General features: G+C 40.0%; 1 protein-coding gene across 1 annotated transcript; it reads left to right on the plus strand.

Moving 5' to 3' along the window:
• The first annotated feature begins 7612 nt into the window (after positions 1 to 7612).
• On the plus strand, positions 7613 to 20243 carry GALR1 (galanin receptor 1). The gene is made up of 3 exons (XM_065753118.1): positions 7613 to 8302; positions 15120 to 15185; positions 19926 to 20243. The coding sequence occupies exons 1-3, from the start codon at positions 7613 to 7615 to the stop codon at positions 20241 to 20243; spliced, it is 1074 nt and encodes a 357-aa protein (XP_065609190.1).
• Positions 20244 to 21143: the final 900 nt, after the last annotated feature.

Here is a 21143-nt window from a genome sequence, read left to right on the forward strand (position 1 = left end):
ATCATGAATCAGGTACAGAATTGATACAAACAGACAGAACTTCATCTGAGCCAAATTATGTCAATGGCAGCATTCAATCTTAGAACCTAACTGTCAAATCTTGCTGAACTAAACAAAACAGGATTCACAAAGTTGTACAGATTATACAATCTATGGACCTGACAGCATGATTTATTTAAGCATACCTTAACACTGCTTACTTCATGGGACAGCACTGGAATAATTTTCTACGGGAACATCTGAGATGAGAGGGACTTCAAAAGATTTTCAGGTTTTCATCAAAGTGCACTACTGTTACTAATAAAATCTTTTCAAAGTACTGGGCTTTCAAAATATTGCACAATCCATCCATTGTGGGGAAAGGTGCATTAGTCTGGTATAAGAGACATATATACTCTGCAACAGGAAAAGAGTGGAACTTTTATTCTCACACTAGCTCCTGCATCCTTCTTTGCTGCACTTGTTCGACTAGTGCTAAGCTTGAAACTGCCTGGGTTCTGTGCTGGTTTTCACAGGTAGTGGTTGAATCTCCACGGTGAACTATGTAAAAAATAATGTCAGGAAAGGCCGCAGTTTCCCTTGTTCCACGCTCTGGCCAGTGACACAGGAGTGAAAAGAGCAGTAGGACACCTCCAGAAACTACCCAATATGCACACTCTCCTCTTGTATCTACTTTCAAAGCTTCTTTAGCTCATACTATATAACTCTGAATTTCATAAAAACAGTCTGTTCCTACTGAAGTGCCTTGCTACTATGAAGGTTTTGTAGTTTTCCTTCCAGAAGGACAAGCATAGGCTGTCCTTGTGCTTTGGTTCTATCTCCTTTCCTTGAATCCCTTTGTCAGGTGGGCACCTCTGCCTCTGAACTCTGATATGAACTGTGAGCCTTTGGATATTGAAAAGTGAATGCAGAAGGAAAGAGAATAAACTGCCTGTTTCCCAAGTTCACAAAGCAGAACAAAGCATACTTAAATTGTAGCACTAGAAATGTGAAATGATAGTAAACAGCTTTCCAACTCTAAATAATGGCTAAGCACTACAATAGTTTCTGCAAAGGTGGTAGGGGTTTTCATCAGTGGGGTATCAAAGCATAGACAGATACCTGTCTGAAGTACTGAAGATTAGTTATACTTGGATCTCTTTTATTCTTATTTTTCTGTGCCTTCTGCATGGCAAGAATTCTTTCAGCAGAACTCTCTTTCACTGCTCTCTTCTTGCACCCAGTGAGCTTTGTGAGACAAGGGAAAGGAAGGCAACCTTGGCAAGATTTGCAGTCAACTTCAAATAAACTCTGAGTAATAACATCCCTATCTCAGAACAATGAAAAACAGAATCAGTCTAATAATCTGAACAAATTCCTGTCCCAGAACAAATTAAAATACTGTGCAGCTGTGCCTGAATCAATAAGCACCAACTCGAGTAGTTACTAGAATCAATAAAGAAGAAAAGTCTGGCTCAAGCAAAATCAAGTGTAAGCTGTCTCCATCTACTGCAATAAAAAGTCTCACTAATTACCTGAAAATAGAAACAGTTTCTCTTCCATCAGAACAGTGATGAGAACTGGAAGAAGGAATTGCTAAAATGTGCCGACAGCAGCCTGACACCTGGCTTCTGTGAGAGCTTTAGTTAAGATATAAGGCAACTATGTGTTTTTCTGTGCTGACCTTTTCAAGATGATCTCTATATTTCAATGTCCTTTCCTTAAATTCTGACACAAAGTCATAGAAGTAGTGAGGTGATAAACAGCATAAAATCCTCTAAAAGAAAATAATCTAGATATTCCTAAGACTTCACAGGTGAAATTAATTTTAACTAACTAGAATCAAAGAGCAGCAGAATCATTAAGGTTGGAAATAACCTCTACGACCACCTAGTCCTACCATCATCCTACCCCCACCGTCCCCACTGACCATGACTCTCAGTGCCACATCCACACATTCCTTGAACACCTTCAGGGATGGTGACCCCACCCCTCCATGTGCAGCCTGTGCCACTGCCTCATCACTCTTTCTGAGAAGTTTTTCCTAATATCCAACCTGAACCTTGTGTGGTCCATTCCCTCCTGTCCTAGCACTGTTACTTGAGGGAAGAGGATGACCCCAGCTCACTCCTGCCTCACAGTTTATATGATCACAGTCTGCTGTGAACAAACAGCAGAGAATCTAGCAGATTTTGGCTGCAAAAAAGCCTGTATCCCATTCTTCCCTGTCATTCCTGCACGAGGCCATTGCATAACCATAGAAGAATAGTTGTGCCATTTCACTGGAAACCATAATGCTCTGCTTACATAGGTATCCATATAACAAGATTTCAATATCCCAAGAGCAATCAGAATCACATAGTTTATACATTTGGTGACATTATACCTTCATGATATCTTATTTTTCTCGCAGATTTGCACTTGCAGCTACCTCCAGGCCTTTCAGCAGTGCTAGCAAATTGGATTTTGCTTCTCTGGAGCATGAGCCAGGGGTGAAGACAAAACAAGGCCACGCTGCAGCTGACACCAGAGCTCCTTCTGAGGCCCATCCTCTCTTTCTTGGTTAATGCGCTCCTACGTGCCAGTTTTCTCTCTTTGCCCAAAGAGCAGACGTGCTGTTCAGGACCCCTGGGGTCCTGTTCTTTTTACTGACATCTGTGCCAGGAACTGACCCTGTACAAAGCAGCCTTTGGCCTGCTGCTTGCTCTACCAGCAGTACATAGCTGCTGCTGCTGCTGCAGTCCTGCTTTCCAAGTGACTTCTTTCCACTACTATCCCCTTTAACAAAGGTAACCTCAGCATTTTCCATACAACTGAGGTATCTTTTCTAGCTCATATTTCTAATTTTCCTGCACAAGGACATGACGTTGATTTTGCAGAACTTGACATTTTCAACTCTTCCTCTATTACTTCAAACTAGTCAGGTGCCCATCTTAAGCAGCTGCTTGAAGGGTCCTCTGAAATGACTTCTGCAGGTGCTCTGCCCAAGTCCTGGGTACCTGCTGCACTCCCCTGAGTTTGCAGTACTTGCTCTGTTGTGCTCTTTTCCAAGTGCTCATCCAAGTACTCTGTTACTTCAAAAAAAAAACATGGTATAGATCCCCTCTGATTTAGATAAAGCACAGTTGTGTTCTTACACCCGAGCAAGTTACTTCAGCAGCCTTTATTAGCAAGCATCCCATGGAGCAATTGTCACAAATCAAGCAAAGTGAAACAAAGAACTGCCTTCAACAACTAGAAAACAAGAGTATGTGGCTGGAACAAGGTGCCTGGTACTTGTCATTTTTACAGAAAACAAACCCAACATCTGGATAAATATTTGATTTTTAAGTAGAGTATTTAGAAGACTTATTTCAAAACTAGAGAGTTTTGTGAACTGTCATTTCAAAATTAATTGTCTGATTTTGAATGTTTGTATTCTAAAGGCTGTGTGAGAGCAATTTAAGAACTGGGATAGAGAACGGGAAAAAACAATTCAGCTCAAATTTTGTGATGGAACAGTAATGTCTCAGATGAATAGCGACAGATGTTTGCTTCCTTCTAAATGTCAGCAAGGAGCAATAAACTTCAGTTTATTACTGACACATCTCCACCACAGAAATTCGAATGTACCGACATCTGTGACCTCAGGGTTACACCATTCCGAAGAATATATAGAGAAGGCAAGTTAATGCCAATAAATACTCGACTTTTCCATCCTAATAACTGTATAACAGGTGAGTCAAAGGTGAGTTTTGAATCGTGAACTTTCAGCTCAGCTTTTGAATGATATCTAAAGTTCATATCTGCCTTTAAATTGTGAATTTCTACTCCAGGAACTGTAGTAAACAGAAATAATGGAGCATGATTGGGATGATTGTTGTTTCTGAGCTTGTTTCAAAATATAAAAAAAAAAAAAAAAGAAGAAAGTCAGTCTTGAAAATCAGCCTATTTTCAGCTTTGTGTTTTCTAAACAAAGCACAGAGCAGAGCCGAGTACAGTAGAGTAGAATAGAAACAATATAGACACTGCTGTGCAGTTTAGAGGCTTGAAGCTCAACTCCAACTCAACTCCAAGCAAAGAAAAAAAAAAGAATTTATATGAAAGCGAATAGATTTTACTGGAACACTTTTTCTGACAAAAGGTTGTATGCTCTATTATTAACATTGTATTCTATGATACACTAGATAAAAACAGGAATGTGTGTATATAAAAGTGTAATCAGCCTCTGATTTTTATACCTCACTTACTCATTGTGTCCAAAAACTGACAAGCTGGAATGTAACTAAAAGCCAGCAGGAAATATGTATTAACAATGGCACTATTTATTGTTTCTATGCTAACTAAATATTCACGTGATGCTAGCTAAATATTCATCCTCAAATATAAATGGATTTTAGTGATGCTACTGTGATTACATAATTTATATATGTACTTTCATAGTAACAAAGGCTGTAGTGCTAATGAATGTTTTATCCTCATTTTTTTGGACTGTTAAATAATGAGTTCTCTTTCCTGGCATAAAAATTTACCAGTGTAATTCAAATGTTTTGATTATCAGAGCCATCTGAAAAACCACGTTTGCGAACCAGTCACTAAAGTGAGCAAAAGGAAGGACATTTTTGTGATGTTTCCTCTCAGTATTACCTTCCTGATTATACACTAAGGAGTAAATGTCTAAGCCTGAACTTAACGAGGTGCTTAGGTTCCCATCCCCTTTATAGATTCCTTGCACTATTTTTACAACTAATTACTACTGAAAATTGGGGATCTGACAAAGAATACTGTGGATGCTGTCTACAGACATAAGAAAATTGCATTTAATTTCCTGTTATCTGCCCAACACATATAGCTTTGCTCTTTCTGAAGTTCATAAGCTAGTCTATTTTTTGACAAAATGAGATCTTTTTGTGTGCAGGTCTAGATTCAATAAAACTAGATTCAAGGAAATGCATGAATCACATGCTTAAGAGATCACTGTTGCAAAGAGATGGAAATTATTTTCCTAAAGTGTGATGTACGTTTTGTACTGATCTTTTCTTCCCCCACTTGTCCAGATAATTTTAAAATTTAATTATAAAATTATTTGTACTGACTTCATAAGAACTTTCCCTTTAGAACTTTCTGTTATTTTAGCTGTTTACTCCATCTACATAATTAGAATGGTGGAAGGAAATGTCAACATCTGTTTGTTTACATCCATTTTAACAGGAGTCATGGGTGCTGTCAACATGTGAACTTTACTGAGATAAAAGCCTGTGGGTCTGCCAACTTCTTTTCCTATGAAAGAAAAACTGCAACACGGTTGTGCTCTCTGTTGTTTGGTTTGTTTGTTTTGTTTCTTTTTTCCTTATGCTCAGCTATAATAGCATGTATGTTACTATATGGGCATAAAAGAAAAGCAGAGCTTGAGCTGCAAAACTGGCAATAAAACATCTTAAGAAACTAATAGAGCTAACACTCCCATCCAGCCACTAATGCAATTTTCAGGTCACTTTCTTTTAGAAATGATTTTGTTTCTGTATCCATTTTCCCTGTTCATTTGTCTGTACCACAGTCTGATGCTCTTTGGTCACTGTTCCAACCAGGACCATCTATTTTCCTGAGAAAATAGATGAAAGGCTGAGATGGAGAGTTGCAATTAACGCGTTAGCACTGGCTTCAGGAAGGCTAAGGTTTCACTCCTGGCATCCTAAAAAAGGTTGATGTCTGGCAACAGAATATGATTGACCAGAGGGAATGGCATGGAGCTGTGTCAGGGGAAGATCAGCTGGGAGCGAGGAAAAGGTTCTGCATCAGAGGGTGGTGAGCATGGAACAGGCTGCCAAGGATAGTGGGCACGGCCCCAAGGGCAGGAGCTCAAGGAGTGTTTGGACACTGCACTCAGACATAGGGTTTGAATTTTGGGTGATCTGTGTGGAACCAGGAGCTGAACTCTGCAATTCTTATGGGTGTCTTCCAACTCAGGATATTCTGTGATTCAAAAGCAAACATCAGCTTCTTGTACCTCATAAAGGAATTCATAGCGGTAATCGCAGACATCAGCAACTCTAAGGGAATCTGTGTATACTTCTATTTTTTTCACAATACACTTGGAGTATTTCTGATAAGTATCTGATACGTTCTAAAAACATTTAACATCTGTTCTCAAATGCCTTGCAGAATTCAAGCAGTAACTGAACGATTCAATATAGTGATAAGGTATGCACATTAAAAACAAAACAGAACAACAAATCCTCAGATCTCTTAGGAATATTCAGTGGTTTATATTTAGTTATTTGTAACTTGAAAACCGACTCGTGATAAATATAGGAAGCAGTTCAATCTAAATTCATAGAAATCCATAGAAACTGAATTGTGCTCTCCCGTAATGTTTTGCTTTGGACATACCAGACCAGATGATAAGCAGGATTAATTCCCATCTAGATCTGCAGAAGTCAATAGCTCTACAGTCAGCTGATGTGCAGCTGCTTAAAGGTTGTCTTAATACAAGCTGCAAAAGGAAATGTGAGGGGAAAAAAAAATACTAAATTGTGGTCTGCAGAGAAGCAAACAAAAGCTGTGTCCTAAGGAAACACATCTGAACATTTAGTTCTCTTTGTCTCCACTGCTGACACTTGCTGCAAAGTGGCATTGAGCTTTTGAGTAAATAGGACACATAAAAGTGGAATCGAAGGAAGACACGGCTCTCCCAGCTTGTATCTCCACACGGGTGCTGGGGATTTGTAACGATTTGCAGTTTCATCCCTCGAGAAGCGGGATGAAGCGATGACATTGGATGTAGTGTACAGATTAAAAACGTTTCAGGAACCCCCCAGCAACCCTGTTTGACGGGCAAGGTGCACGTGTGCGTGAATATCTACGCTAACTCATACACGCAGTCTGCAGGAGGCTCTGCATTCTGCCCAGCTCTGAGAAGAACCACTATTTAGTCGCTCTAATTTTGGTCCCTGGAAGAGCTCCCTGCTGCTGCCCGGCTCTGAGCTCATCACTGACTAAGAGGGCAGAGCAGAGCAGCGGGGAGCTTCGGGAACACGTTCTTCGTGACTGGAACGTGAAAGGTGGCCTTTTATTTGCTTGTATGAAATAACAGCGCCTGCCACGTTTTGCTCTGTGAGCTACCGCCTGTGACGGAACACTTAATAGCAGCCTGCGAGGGAGGTGAAAACAGTGAGACCGGGCTCTGAGTAGTCCGTCCGAACTCCCACCGCCTGCCCACCTGTCCGAACTCGATGCGGAGCTCCCACAGCCCTCCCTGCCGCCGCTCCAGCCTGCCCAGCAACCATCACAAGAGGCAGAAAGAAGTTGTCCGAGGCGGCTGCCCAGCGAAGCCGATCATCGGCTAAATCGGGAAAAACAGAAGCCCCTCTGCTCCCCGCGTAACCCGACCTGCCGGAGCAGCGGGAGCCGGGGCGAGCCTGGCGGAGGCGGAGCAGAGCGGAGCGGAGGGAGAGCGCAGCCTGCCCGGGGCTGCCGACTCTCGGCGCCCGGAGGCGCACGCTGGGCGGCGTCGCCTTCCTCATCCTCCTCCTCCTCCTCCTCCCCACTAACCATCCACCCCTGCCCGGCGCTGGCGGGGGTGGCCGCCACCTGTCGCGGGGCTTTGCCTCCGCCTTCCACCCGCGGAAACTTTGCTTGGCGTCAGCAGGAGAGGATGGAGCCGGGGGAGCCCCTCAACCGGTCCCAGGAGGGGGCAGAGGAGGCCGGCGGGGAGTTCAACGCTTCCGGGCTGCCGGAGGCGGAGGGGAAGCCCCTCTTCGGCATCGGCATCGAGAACTTCATCACCCTGATCGTCTTCGGCTTGATCTTCGCCCTGGGGGTGCTGGGCAACTCGCTGGTGATCACGGTGCTGGCTCGCAGCAAGCCGGGCAAGCGCCGCAGCACCACCAACATCTTCATCCTCAACCTGAGTATCGCTGACCTGGCCTACCTGCTCTTCTGCATTCCCTTCCAGTCCACGGTCTACGTGCTGCCCACTTGGGTGCTGGGCGCCTTCATCTGCAAGTTCATCCATTACTTCTTCACCGTCTCCATGCTGGTGAGCATCTTCACGCTCTCGGCCATGTCCGTGGACCGCTATGTGGCCATCGTGCACTCGCGGCGCTCCTCCACCCTACGCGTCCCCCGCAATGCACTGCTGGGCGTTGGGCTCATCTGGGCTCTCTCCTTTGCCATGGCCTCACCTGTGGCTCACCACCAGCGCCTCTTCCACCGCAATGGCAGTGACCAGACTTTCTGCTGGGAGCACTGGCCCAACCCACGCCACAAGAAGGTCTACGTGGTCTGCACCTTTGTCTTCGGTTATCTGCTCCCTCTGCTGCTCATCTCCTTCTGCTATGCCAAGGTGGGGCAGGGTGGGCGGTGGGGGACTGTAAAAAGTGATGGTGACCATGGTGGTGGGTGTCTGTGAGATGTGGGGACACGTCCGGCACACAGACGGATGTGGCATTGTTGGGGACCAGCAGCACTAGGAGCTGATGGGGCATGACTGAGTTTGTGGGGATGTGTTTTATAGTGAAGGGATGGCTGGGACATGTGTGTGTGATGCAGACAGTTCAAGGGTTGCATGGGGTAGCTGGGGGTATTCTGACACTTTCAGGGCCCCTCTCCTCACAGTGTGTCAGGAAACCCCAGTGCTCTGCTGCTTCCTCTGTGACCCCAACTCTCCCATTTCCCTGTAGTGCTGTGTGAGGAGTTTAACTGAGTGAAGCACAACCAAGCAACAAGTTGTTCAGGCTTCTGACAAAGCAGTGCAGATCTTTGAAATGTGGTGTCCCCAAAAAATAAAAATAAAAAAAAAGGCAAACCCCACAAATTTTGTCTGATCCAGTTAACATGCTATGAGCAAAAGGAACGTGGTAGCGCCTGGTCATTGTGAACCTCACCCTGCTCTGCAGAGGGAGATTTACCTCTGAATTCAGCAAGGCCAGATGCTAAGAAGCAACAAGTGAGAACTCGGTTAGGAGAAAGCAATTAGTACTGTTGCCTGAATGGATGTACTTCAGGGCTTTCTGCTCAGGCAAACAGTCATGTTTTTCTGCAGATATTAATTGCAATCTTCAGTGTAGTATCAGCAAGAACTGGAGCACAGGTTGTGACCCAATGAGCTGCACTGAGATCCTCCTCCCAGGCTGTGTCAGCAACCTCATTGCAGGATCTCTCCTTAGGCAGTAATTTGGGTTTGAGAGGATAGACTAGCCCTGCAGATGGGGACTGCTTAGAGGTCAAGAAGTCACTTCTTTAATTAGCACTTTAAAAAAGTTTAGTTAATATATTTAATCTGAACACACAATTTTACATTCAAGTGTATATATTCATACATATAATGTTAGTTTAATTGTGGAAATCCAAGCTGGAACAGCATCCAACTCTATTAAAACTTTGAGTTATGCAGAAATCAAAGGATGATATTTTTAGACTATTGTTAGTAGTGAAACAAGTCCAGCCCAGCAAATGGAGAAAAAAAATACGATTTCCTACATAAACTTCATTCTGGTCTCCCTGGCACCTCTCCTACTGTGGTGAATGTGACTGAGCTGTGAAAGAAACTTAGTGTAGCCCTGAACTGTTAGAGTTAAGAACATACTGAATACTACAGAGAGAATTTCAGCTAATAAGAATTCTTTCTTACATTTTTTTAATCCCAAACTATCTTCAATTTCAGCTTAATTACCAGCCTTAAAAATATAATTATATGGCAGAATACTGAAAGCAATTTCTAAAACTTATGGCAGATATGCATAGCAAACAATAAGGGGTATTTTTAAAACTATAAGAGTAGTAATCAGAACATACCATATTGGAAAACCCTTGTATTACAACAGATACCTCAATATTAATATGAATATATGTATTTAAAAAACAACAATCCTGTGTGAAGCACATACTCAGAACAAGTTGATAAAAGCAAGGCCACTCCAAATGACAGCTAAAATCTTGTGTTCACTTTGCTACCAGGCTGGGGTCTCAGCCCTGCTTGATCTGAGGATGGATTTGTTTTGAGTCTGTACACACAGCCCTGCTCACTGCAGAGTCAAGCTGAAGGATGAATTCCTGAAGACATGTTGTATTCCCACCGGTGTCAATAAAGCTGAAAAATGCCATGGCTCATAGGAAGCTATTGGAGGTGTTTGTACCCTGCAGCAAAAAGGCTGGTCCCTGCCCTCATTAAGAGCCACTGGCACATCTCTGACTGCAATATTGTGACACATCGGTTAGAGTGAGGGAGAAATTAAGGACAATAGAAGTTGAAAATCAGAGCTGAAGTTTTCTCTTTGTCGCAGCCATTGCTTCTCTCCTGGGTCTCCAGTGAAGTGGTTGCAATGGGCTCTTACTGATGTCCCTAAAATGCTGTGAATTATAACAGTTGTTTTGGCTTCTCAGTGCATGCAGGGTTAAAGGATAGCTCCTTTGAAATAGCCTCAGAAGTATTACAAAGATAAACACATTAGTTTCTTATGGACTTTGCTGGTTTTCATGAACTGTAGATCAGCTAAATAACACAATTTTCTGATGCAGTAAATTAAGATGAAGGAGACACATTTCTCTATTTTAATATATTGCCTTTTCCAGGCTCCTTTAAGGCATTTCTGTTGTTTCCTTTTAAAGCAAATTGCAATTGAACTTTCAGTTCTGAAAGTCTCATTTTTTTAGACGCTCTAACAGGGAACTGAATTCTTTCCCTCTCTCAGTTTCTCTTAAATTATATCAGAAGAGATTCATTTTCCTGGGGTTCTGTCCCCAGTGGACAGCAATATTGTTATGAACCGCAGATAGTACTGAAATAATGGCATATGCCACAGAACTAGAACTGGTGATATCAAATAATCTGTTCTTAAGACTGAGACCATGCTCTGTGGTGCTTGTACAGCTCTCCTTTTCCCCTCTCCCACAAATAGCTTTGGGTCAGTTTTAACTAAATTTCTTAGTTTTGTGAAAACAGAAGCCTATGTAGAAGATGGAGAATCTCAGTCTTCTCTGTTCTTTAAAGAGTCAGTCCGCACGCAACTGTTAAACAGCAGACATTCCATATGGGGAAGAGGTCTTGTGTAGTGCCTGCTCACAGAGAAGGTCATGTTCTTGAGAACTTATGGTAAAAAAAATCACAAATCCTCAAGATCCTTCATTGACCCTGGAGAGCCTTCAGAGCCGGTCTTTAAAGGAGCTCACAACTTCAGGCAGAGCAGTGGTCATTATATGGTCATTAGTTGAGTTACAGCACTGCACGTCGACAGTCTGTATTCTTGTTTTTTATAGCTTATCATATTTTACTTGTTGTATTTCTTTGTTACAGACTTCAAGTATGTGTTTCATATAACTGATACATTTGCTTACTTATATGTTCTTAGAAGGCCAAGTAATAAATGCACATCGAGCTTCTACCAGTTGGCACTTGTCAAGGCAGTGTGGTGTGAGAATGAGTTTTGAGTACCCCTGCTGCTGAGTATTCAATTATGAGGCTTCAGTCCTTGAACTCTTTCAAGCCTCTAGGCTGGACACCTAAAATCATTAGCAAACTTTTCCTTTTATAGATGTATAATGTTAAAAGCTAGCTTTTAATTTATTTCTTGCCTGAAGAATGTTTCCATTATTATCTATCATTCTGAACATTCTGAATTCAAGAAAGTCATGTATGATTTATAGAGTTGGTTAAAAATAAGCCATAAAAAAAAAGAGGAGCCTTAACATTAAAGTGAGTTTACATGGTTCTTAGCACCAGATATTATATCTTAAATTTTACTGAGCAGAGAGAGAAAACTTTATCAGAGAACTCAACTCCACTGAAAAGAAAAATAAAAAGGCATGACACATTAGTGACACTATTAAATGAAGGAGGGTGAAAGATCTGTTGTGGCGATAAAAGTAGCAGCACTGCTTTAAAAAATGGATGGCAGGTAAAGGCACTTGAATTTAAATAAGGTTAATATTATAAAATATGGTTCAGAATGTAATGGTCACATTATGGCTCTGTTAAACAAGCAGTTCACTCTTATTAGATAATGACCTTGGGCAGGCTTTCCTGCCGTATGGTTTTAAATAGATAAAGTAACAAATAATGAAGATGTAGTCAGTGGAACGATTATATACAGCCAGACAGGAAACATGCTTTGAAGCAGTGCAGATTTCAAACTTTTGTATTATTTGGTAGACCTATATGAATAGGCACAGACAGTTTAAGCTATTTTCTCCTTCCCTTTTTGAAAAGTCCCTTTTCCAGTTTCTTTTGGTTATAGTGTCTCAGTCTGTGCTACCAAGCCATCTGAAGGTACTTTCTGAAACAGCTGCAAGCAAAATGTAATAGTCTGTAAGCAAAAGAAAGCCCCCTCTTCAAGTGCCATCAGTAGTAATTTCAACTGTACAGTCTGGACCAGCCTGGAACTTCTGCATTTTAATGATCCTTCAAGTCTCCTTACACCCTTTGTCATGGAAGTGTAACTCCCTTCCCACAGAAACTCATCTCCAGAGCACAGGAAAGCTATTCTTTCCCCAGGAGCCATATATGAACTCTCAACAGGTACATGAAAGCCAGAATTAGCAGTTGCATATGAAGGGCTAAAAATTCTACTGACCTGAAATTTTTTTAAAATGTAACCTTTAAAAAATGTAACAGGTTATGACTTCTTCAGCAAAGCTAATATTTTATTACTTGAGTTAAATATGCATGCATGAATGTATTAGTGGATATTGTGAAGGAGATTTTCTTTAGAAGAATAGCCTGAGGTGAAATGAGAGAAATATGCAGAATTAATATTCATTCAGGTGAAGTGGCTGTTAGAGGAACAATTAATTATTTCTTGGCCCAGAGAAGAGATAATTCAAACAGGGCAGTGAGGAGAGGTGTCTTTGATTTGCTTTGTAGTGTTTGTGCATAAACATGTCTCTTAATATCCCTCTGCATCTCTCTGTGTAGGTCTCTGAGTACTGTTCCACAGCTGTTGATCAGTAATTCAATTCTGCCTGTTTCTTGCTGCTGGTTTGCATACCATCTGGTACAATGCCATGCAGAGCCAGCATGTTTTCACTGCAGAGGCTGCACGTCGTTATTCCATGGCACATGTACACAATCTGAAAGAGAAAGAACTGAAAAAGATAAACTGGAAGGTTATCATCTAAATCTTTAACACACACAGTATTTTTAGTATTAAATTAATTTAGTATTTAAATAATAGATTTATCTACTCCATCTCTCTTTGGACTGCAGAAAGATGCTATGCAAAAAAGCTGAGTTAAAAGTTTCAGAATGAGAAGTTTATAACTTTAATAGAATATTTTGCAGTTCTGAATTTTTGGAAGAGTGTATCTAACTTTGATATTGAAAATCACTATGTAAGGTTCAAGGTGGCAGGAGAGAGGACCCAGTGGAAAAAGCCCATCTACTTAAGTTACACAAATCACAGAACCATAGAACATCCCAAATTAGGAGGGACTTATAAGGATCATTGAGTCCTATTTCTGTTTTCTAACAGGACCAGACAATAACAGCTCCAATGTCTGAGAGCATTGTCTAAATGCTTCTGGAACTCCAACAGCTTGGGGCAGTGATCACTGCCCTGGGAAGTGATTTTACACACATGAACTGAGCAAGTCAACACTGTTGTACATGGTGAATAAAGGATGTGTGAGCCAGACGTTCATCTCCTTGCTCCTCTGGTGTATCTCAGGAGTTCTTCTGTCCTTTCCATATGATCTGCCTCATCCTGGAGTAGAAATAATGTCTGAAGTCCAGCCAAACCTCAACCTTTTCATAGAAAATCTGTTTCTTTTCCTGCTCTGCCTTTTCCGGGTTCAAATTGTCCTGGTGGCAGCCAGGCTGGTGTTTCACAAAAAGGGTTGTTTGGGCTGTCACACACAAACACATTTGTACACAGATAAGCAAAACTTCACTTCAAAACTTATGTTGCAATTATTATTTTTATTGTAATTATTATCATTATTGGTTCACTCGTAGATAAGAGCAAACACTTAAAAAATGGAATTCACTGTGAGCTATCCTTATTCATAGATACCACCCTGTTTCTGTTTCTCCTAACTCATTATGTATGTTTCTAAGACTGAAGTACCACAGTGGGATTGAATCTCTGTCATCCTGTCCTGGCACTGGTTAGTTGTACATTCCAAAGAAACTGGAGAAAACATCCTCATGGTATAAGAGAATTTCTACACTTTTCACACCTCAAGAAATCCTTCTATAAGCCCTGATATTCAGCATTTGATTCATTCAGAAGATCTTTTCAATGTATATTTACTTTAACTCTGGATAATCTTACAAATTTAATAGTCATCAGTTCATGTTGGAAGTAAATTCTTCTTCCCGTATAATAATTAAACCCTTCAGTGTACTTAAAGTATTTCCATTTTTTTTAATGTGGTATCATTTACCACACGTTAAATACAGGCAGATGAAGAGCACGTACCCTGCTTCCCTGCATACCTACAAATCACGCTATATGAATATATTAAATTCAGTTAATGACTACAGGTAAGGTAGGGCTTGCTCCTCTATGCATCCACTGTCCAAAATCTCTTGTGAAAATCTGTTCTCAGTTGATAAATCGTTTTGAAGTATATTAAAAAATTACTTGTGAAAGGCACATGGCAAGTATCATCGAATTGTTCATTAAGGTCATGTCTCATGGGAGATACATCTTAGTAAAAATTCTTTGTAAAAGCTTAGGCATCTTTAGAAGATCAAATAGTGCCAACATCCTGATTATATTAACTAAACATCCATCTGAAGAAAGCAAATTATGCAGGTGACTCAGAAAAGCTCTGACTCAAAACATACACTTCTTATGTTACATGCAGTAAAGGTCATTCTAAATTAACAAGCATTGACATTTTTATGAAAGAATAATTGCTAATTCTAGCTGTAGGATCAGTTTCAATTTATTGGCTCATTTGACTGTATTATGTATTTGTTATGTAATGCAACTCAATTTTGATATAAGAATTAAGTTGTGATATGTTTGTTTCCTATTTGTTGATTAACACTAATGCAGATATGTAATACCTTGAGATTTTATAATATGAACTTCTGGAATGTGTAAATTGGATTGTTAATGTTTGTAAGCAACTCTTGCAGTCCTGGAGAACATGCTCTAAAAAAATTGTTTTGAATTTTAGAAAATGGTGACATACAAGTTGCAAATTAATCTTTTCAGGTTCTTAATCATCTGCATAAAAAGTTGAGAAACATGTCAAAGAAGTCAGAAGCATCCAAGAAAAAGGTAGACTGCTTTCATTACCAATTCCGATTTGTTTATATTGTAGTTTTACGGGTAAGATAATTTGCTGTTCTATTGCTTGTTGCCAAAGATGTAACAGAGAGAAAGATTCGAAATGGAGTATTTGATGACATTTTTAGTGCCTCAGCAGGATAAGAGTCTTTTCTGATCAGGATTTTCCATTACAGTGGTCAAGCCATTACCTGAGATCCCCATATTTTGAACACTGGAGCATGTGAAACTCAGTCACGAAGAGATAATCTCTAATGTAGAAGTTTCTTTTTCCTCACTAGAAAATTTCCCCTAAGTTGCAAATCTCTGCCTTTTTTATTTTTATTTTTTAATTAACTGAATATTATTATAATTTAATCAGGGATTTCTAGCTTATATGATAAGACCTCCAGATGAGATTCATTGCAGTTTCTGATAGAAGTCTAAAAACTCTAAAAACTTTCATGATTTTATGATTTTCCATGAAATCTTTTTTCTCTTCTGTTCAAGACCTCAGTTATATGCAAGTAGAATTGTGAAGGGTCTTTGAAGCAGAATATTAGCTTTGCAACTTAGAACAATATTTGAAAGATGTGTTTATGTAGATATTTTGTCAGATAATATAATATGGTTCTGATTTTTGAGCAGATTTGACCACAGTAATAATTTGACTAACTTCTCAGTTTATGAATGTGGAGTCAGAAACAACCCTTAGGCTATAGCTCTTTGTTTGATCTGATCGCTATTACCATATGGGCATGCAGACTGTCTGCAATGTAAATGAGATATACATGGGCTGAATGGGGAATAAATAATCTATTATTTATGCATTCTCTATTTAAAGAAAAAAATATATCTTAGTCAACAGATTTAGATTTCTAAATTAAAAGCATTATGTCCCTGATGCAGTAAAATACTTAACATAAATAATTTGCATTTAATCTCATCAAGGCCAGAGGTGTAGTTTTGAAAGGCATTCTCTATGTTGCCATCCCTACTCTCATGTGTCTTATTTTCAAACTGGAAATATCTGCATCTCCTCTAGGTACTAACTCTTTATGCAAATAAAAATCAGATTTAGCTATGAACTCGTAGTTTCAGGGAAAAGCATTATAAGTATGTCCAAGACTATTCAGGTGTCTCAGGGTTCAGTGATGGAAAGCAGAAAATTTTTTTTACTTGAAACTTTCCGATCCTGAGGTCTTACATAGCTCATGATTTCAAAACAATTCTGTTTTCATTAGTATGTTTCATGTTTCTGATTACTGTTTCTTCTTTACCTTCAGCTGTTTTGTTAAGAGTAATGCATTTAAGGCCCAGTCTCACAGCTTCATTCAGAGCTTTATATAATCTTAGTATCACAGAATCACAGGACTGTAGGTTTGGAAGGGACTTCTGGAGATCATCTAGTCCAGCTCCCCACTAAAGCAGGCTCTCTAGAATGTGTTATATAAAAAAGCATTCAAATAGGTTTTGAATATCTACATAGAAGGAGACTCCACAACCTCTCTGGGCAGCCTGTTCCATGCTCTGTCACTCTCAAAGTAAAGAAGTTTTTCCTCATGTCATATGGAATTTGCAGTGTTCCAATTTGTGCCCATTGCCCCTTTTCCTGTTGCTGGGGACCACTGAAAGGAGGCTAGCCCCATACACTTGACACTCACCCTTTAAGTATTTAAGCATTGTTAAGATCTCTTTTTTGTCTTCTCATCTCCAAGCTGATCAGACCCAGCTTTCTCGGCTTTTCCTCATCTGGGAAATGCTCCAGGGCTCTAATAGTCTTTTCAGCCCTCTGACAGACTCTCCCTAGAAGTTCCCTGTCTTTCTTGAACTGGGGAACCCAGAGCTGGACACTGTACTCTAGAAATGGCCTCACAAGGGAAGGGTAGAGAGGGAGGATCACCTCCCTGTGCAATTTTTAATGCACCCCAGGATACCATTAGCCTTCTTGGCCACCAGGGCACATTACTGTCTCTTGGCCAGGACAACCAAGTCTTTCTCCACAGAGTTCCTTCCCAACAGGTCAGCCTCTAACCTGTAATGATGCATGTGGTTATTCCTCTCCAGGTTTAGAACTCTATACTTGCACTTGTTGAACCTTATCCAGTCTCCACCCTGTCCAGGTCTCACTGAATGACAGCACAGCTTTCTGGTGTGTCAGCCACACCTCCCAGCCTTGTATCACCAGCAAACTTACTGAGGGTGCAATCTACCTCTTCCTCCGGGTCACTGATGAAGATGTTGACCCAGTATCAACCCCTGGAAATCACTGCTACCTACAGGCCTTCAATTAGACCCTGTGCTACTGATCTCAACCCTCTGAGCTCTGCCAGTCAGACAGTTCTCAGTTCAACTCACCATCCACTCGTCTGTCCCACACTTCCTAAGTTTACCTATGAGGATAATACAGGAGGCAGCACCAAATGCCTTGCTGAAGTCAAGGAACACAACATCCACTGCTCTCCCTGCATCTACCCAGCCAGTCATGAGATGTTAGATGGCTACCAGATTGGTCAAGCATGACTCCCCCTCGGTGAATCCATGCTGACTACTCCTTACAAAGCTTTTATCTTCCATTTTCTTGGAGAAGACATCCAGAAGATGTTCCATCTTCCTGGGGGCAGAGGTGAGGCTGACTGGGCTAGTTTCCTGTGTTCTCCTTCTAGCCCTTTTTGAAGACTGGAGTGATATTGGCTTTCCTCCAGTCCTCAGACACCTCTCTCATTCTCCATGATCTTTCAAAGGTCCTAGAGACCAGCTTGGCAATCACTTCTGCCAGGTCCCTCAGTGCTCGTGGATGTATTGCTTCAGGGCCCATGGATATTGATGCGTCAAGTTTGCTTAGACCAAAAAAAAAAAAGTTTCTTAGTAGCAGAATCTTTATTTGTCATATACGTGAATTTAAAAAGCGAATTTAAAATATAAATGTGCATAAATGCTGTTATTTATGCTTTTTGGTCAGAAAACATCAACATGCATTTCAAGTTCTTTTTTTTTTTTTTTTTTTTCTGGTGAGAAACCCTGAGCATGATAACATTACATAAAAAAAAAGAACTGCCCTCTGGAGTTACCTTGGTTGCAAATAATAGTGGAAAGGTAAGCTCTGAAGAGATGCTTAGGAGAAATAATGGGATAAAACAGATGCTGTGAGAATCTGTTATGGAAAATTACTTACTCTGCAGATATGAAATACCTTAGTATAATAGTTGCAAGAGACACACGGTCAATCTCAGCTTTCAGTTGCATTTATACAGTCAATTCAAAGTCAGTGATTTTCTTGATGTCAATTAAAAAAAAAGTACAAACTGAAGTAACACACCTTTTAAGAATTAACTGCGTGTGCAATAACCAGACAGCATGTTTGCAGCTGGAATATTAGTGCATTGAAGGGATCACAGAATCAACTGTTCTTTGTTTATACTTCCTTGTTAGCACAAGGAAGACAGCTTTCCTGATGAGAACTGAAAGAGGAAATATTTGTGTGGCTGCTTTAATATCAACTGAATTAAGCTTAACAGGGTTAAATAGAAAAAAGTCTTGTGAATAAATGTGAACCCTTGAGACTGAACAAATTATATTTAGTAGAGATTTTGCTAACCAGCAACAGTATTTGTCATAAGTTATTTCAGGCTGTTGCTGCAGAAATTAAACTTTCCCCCGCAAGTTCCTACAAATTAAATCACGTGATAATTAAGCAAGTTATTTAACTATTACTAAGCATTAATCAATTCAAGTAAGTATAGACCAGAATCAACAAATCAGCAACAAGTCTGTGTTGTAGCATATATCACTTTGGACTTACTTCTGCCTGTGAATAAGAGATGAAGTTATCTGAAGAATTATGTTGTAAAGTGTTAATAGAGTAATCATAATGGTTCGTAATATAATAAGCTTTAGAATTACTACTAGTCTCTTACTGGGAAAGTGACACTTGTTAGAGAAATACATTTTGTTCAGCACCTGCAAAGCAGTGATTGCAGTTTTGGAAGAAAGTGAAACCTAAAGAAAACATTGTCAAACAAACTTCACCGCGCCTGGAATAATACCTGCAGTAAGCAGGTGATTGATACTGTGGCTGTCAGAGGGGATCTAACAAACTTATTGGCTCTTTCTTGTGAAAATACTGAAAGTAGACTCAGGAGGTAGAATGGAGGTTATTTTGCTTCTTATGTTCATTGTAGAGTTACCAGAAAAAATTGTTCATAATTTTTTTCCTTTTTTTCCTAGTTGTATCCCAGAATATTATTGGATGATTCCAATAGAAGTTTTATGCTTAAAGAGGAGACTTTAAAAAAGACAGTAACCTCTGCTCCTGTTTTAGACTTGGGAGCAAAGGGTTAATCTAACTCCTCTCATCTCTTTCACCAGCTGCCTCCATGTACAATAGATCTCCCTTGAAATTCTGGTCAGAAATCCTTGTGTACTGTATTAAAACATGATTCATTGGATTTGGACGAGATTTCCCAGAGACCTGTGCTATCAATTCATTGTATCAATCCCGAGTCCCCCTCAGAAGAGGCTAGTATTTCTTTGCCTTTGAGCAAAGAGTTGTGTTTCTCTTTTGCTGTGGAAGTTTCAAAGCTAATGTTCTTTCAGTACTACAAAATAAAGTCCATATAGGTAACGAAGTTAAATCATTAATAATTATTGAATATTGAATAAATATTTTAGGGTTTTTTTTACAGATAATGGTATAATAAGCTTGATTTTAAATGCTTATAAGACATCTGTGTTTTCCTTTCCCTGTCTCAGACAGCACAAACTGTGTTGGTGGTGGTGGTTGTTTTCGGCATCTCCTGGCTGCCGCATCATGTGATTCATCTCTGGGCTGAATTTGGAGTTTTCCCACTGACTCAAGCCTCCTTTCTCTTCAGGGTAGCTGCACATTGCCTGGCTTACAGCAACTCTTCTGTAAACCCTATTATATACGCATTTCTCTCTGAAAATTTTAGAAAGGCCTACAAACAAGTTTTCAAGTGCCAGATAGGTAATGAATCACCTCTGAATGATGCTAAAGAAAATAAGAGTCGGATAGATACTCCACCATCTACCAACTGTACACATGTGTGAACTTTAGAATGTCCTGTTTGTTGGCTCTTCTGCTGTGTGAATGAACAAGACTTCTGGAAAACAAAGCACAATGAGCTCCATTGCAGCTTTTGCTTGATAAAGCTAATAGGTGTTTAAAGTAATGAAGTTGCATTTGCAGCAAATGTTCGTGAAATTTGCATAAATGAGAACTGGGCTGGTCCTTTGTATTGTAGCTTTGCCAAATGAAGCTCCTGACCTTTGAAAGATAATTCAGAAGCAGAACATTGGTGATGATTTGTCTGTGTTCTTATTCATTAAGCATAATGTGTATGAGCATTCAAATGTAACACACGAGAAGTATTTGTTGATATGGAGAAATCACTGAACTTTCTGACATCTTACTCCATAGAAGTGAAAAGATGGCTAAATTTTCTGACTTACAGATAATAAATACTGTGGTACTACAGTTTCAGAGAAGAAAACTTCCATTCTCTGTTCAGGTTGTTTTGACAATGTTTTTTTCCCTTTTTAAAGTAAAGATGGAATCTGCCTTGGAGTTGAAATAACCCATGTACAATTTGAGGCAAATGCTTTAGAGAGACAACACTGATTTTATCTGTTCAGCTATCTTTTTAATGTAACATAGCTATCTTTTTAATGTAACATAGTGAATGATGATGTACTTTTTACCACTTTGTATGCCTGCCTTACTGCATACACAGAACTTTTGTGTACACTATATAAGGTTTTGTTTATGGCCTGTGTGAAGTTGTATCAAAATGAAGATTTGTATGAGGAAAGCTTTTCTTTAGTTGCTGCATGTGTGTTAACGTGTGTGTATGCATGTTTTGTTAACTTTATTGACTTTGAGATGGAAGTACATTTTAAATGTGCAATATCAGTATATATTTTGAAAAGCTATGTTCCATAAAGAAAATC

The sequence above is a fragment of the Cyrtonyx montezumae genome, unplaced genomic scaffold (genome assembly GCF_038088225.1).
Source record: "Cyrtonyx montezumae isolate F1298 unplaced genomic scaffold, pur_monq_1.0 scaffold_8, whole genome shotgun sequence".
NCBI lineage: Eukaryota > Metazoa > Chordata > Aves > Galliformes > Odontophoridae > Cyrtonyx > Cyrtonyx montezumae.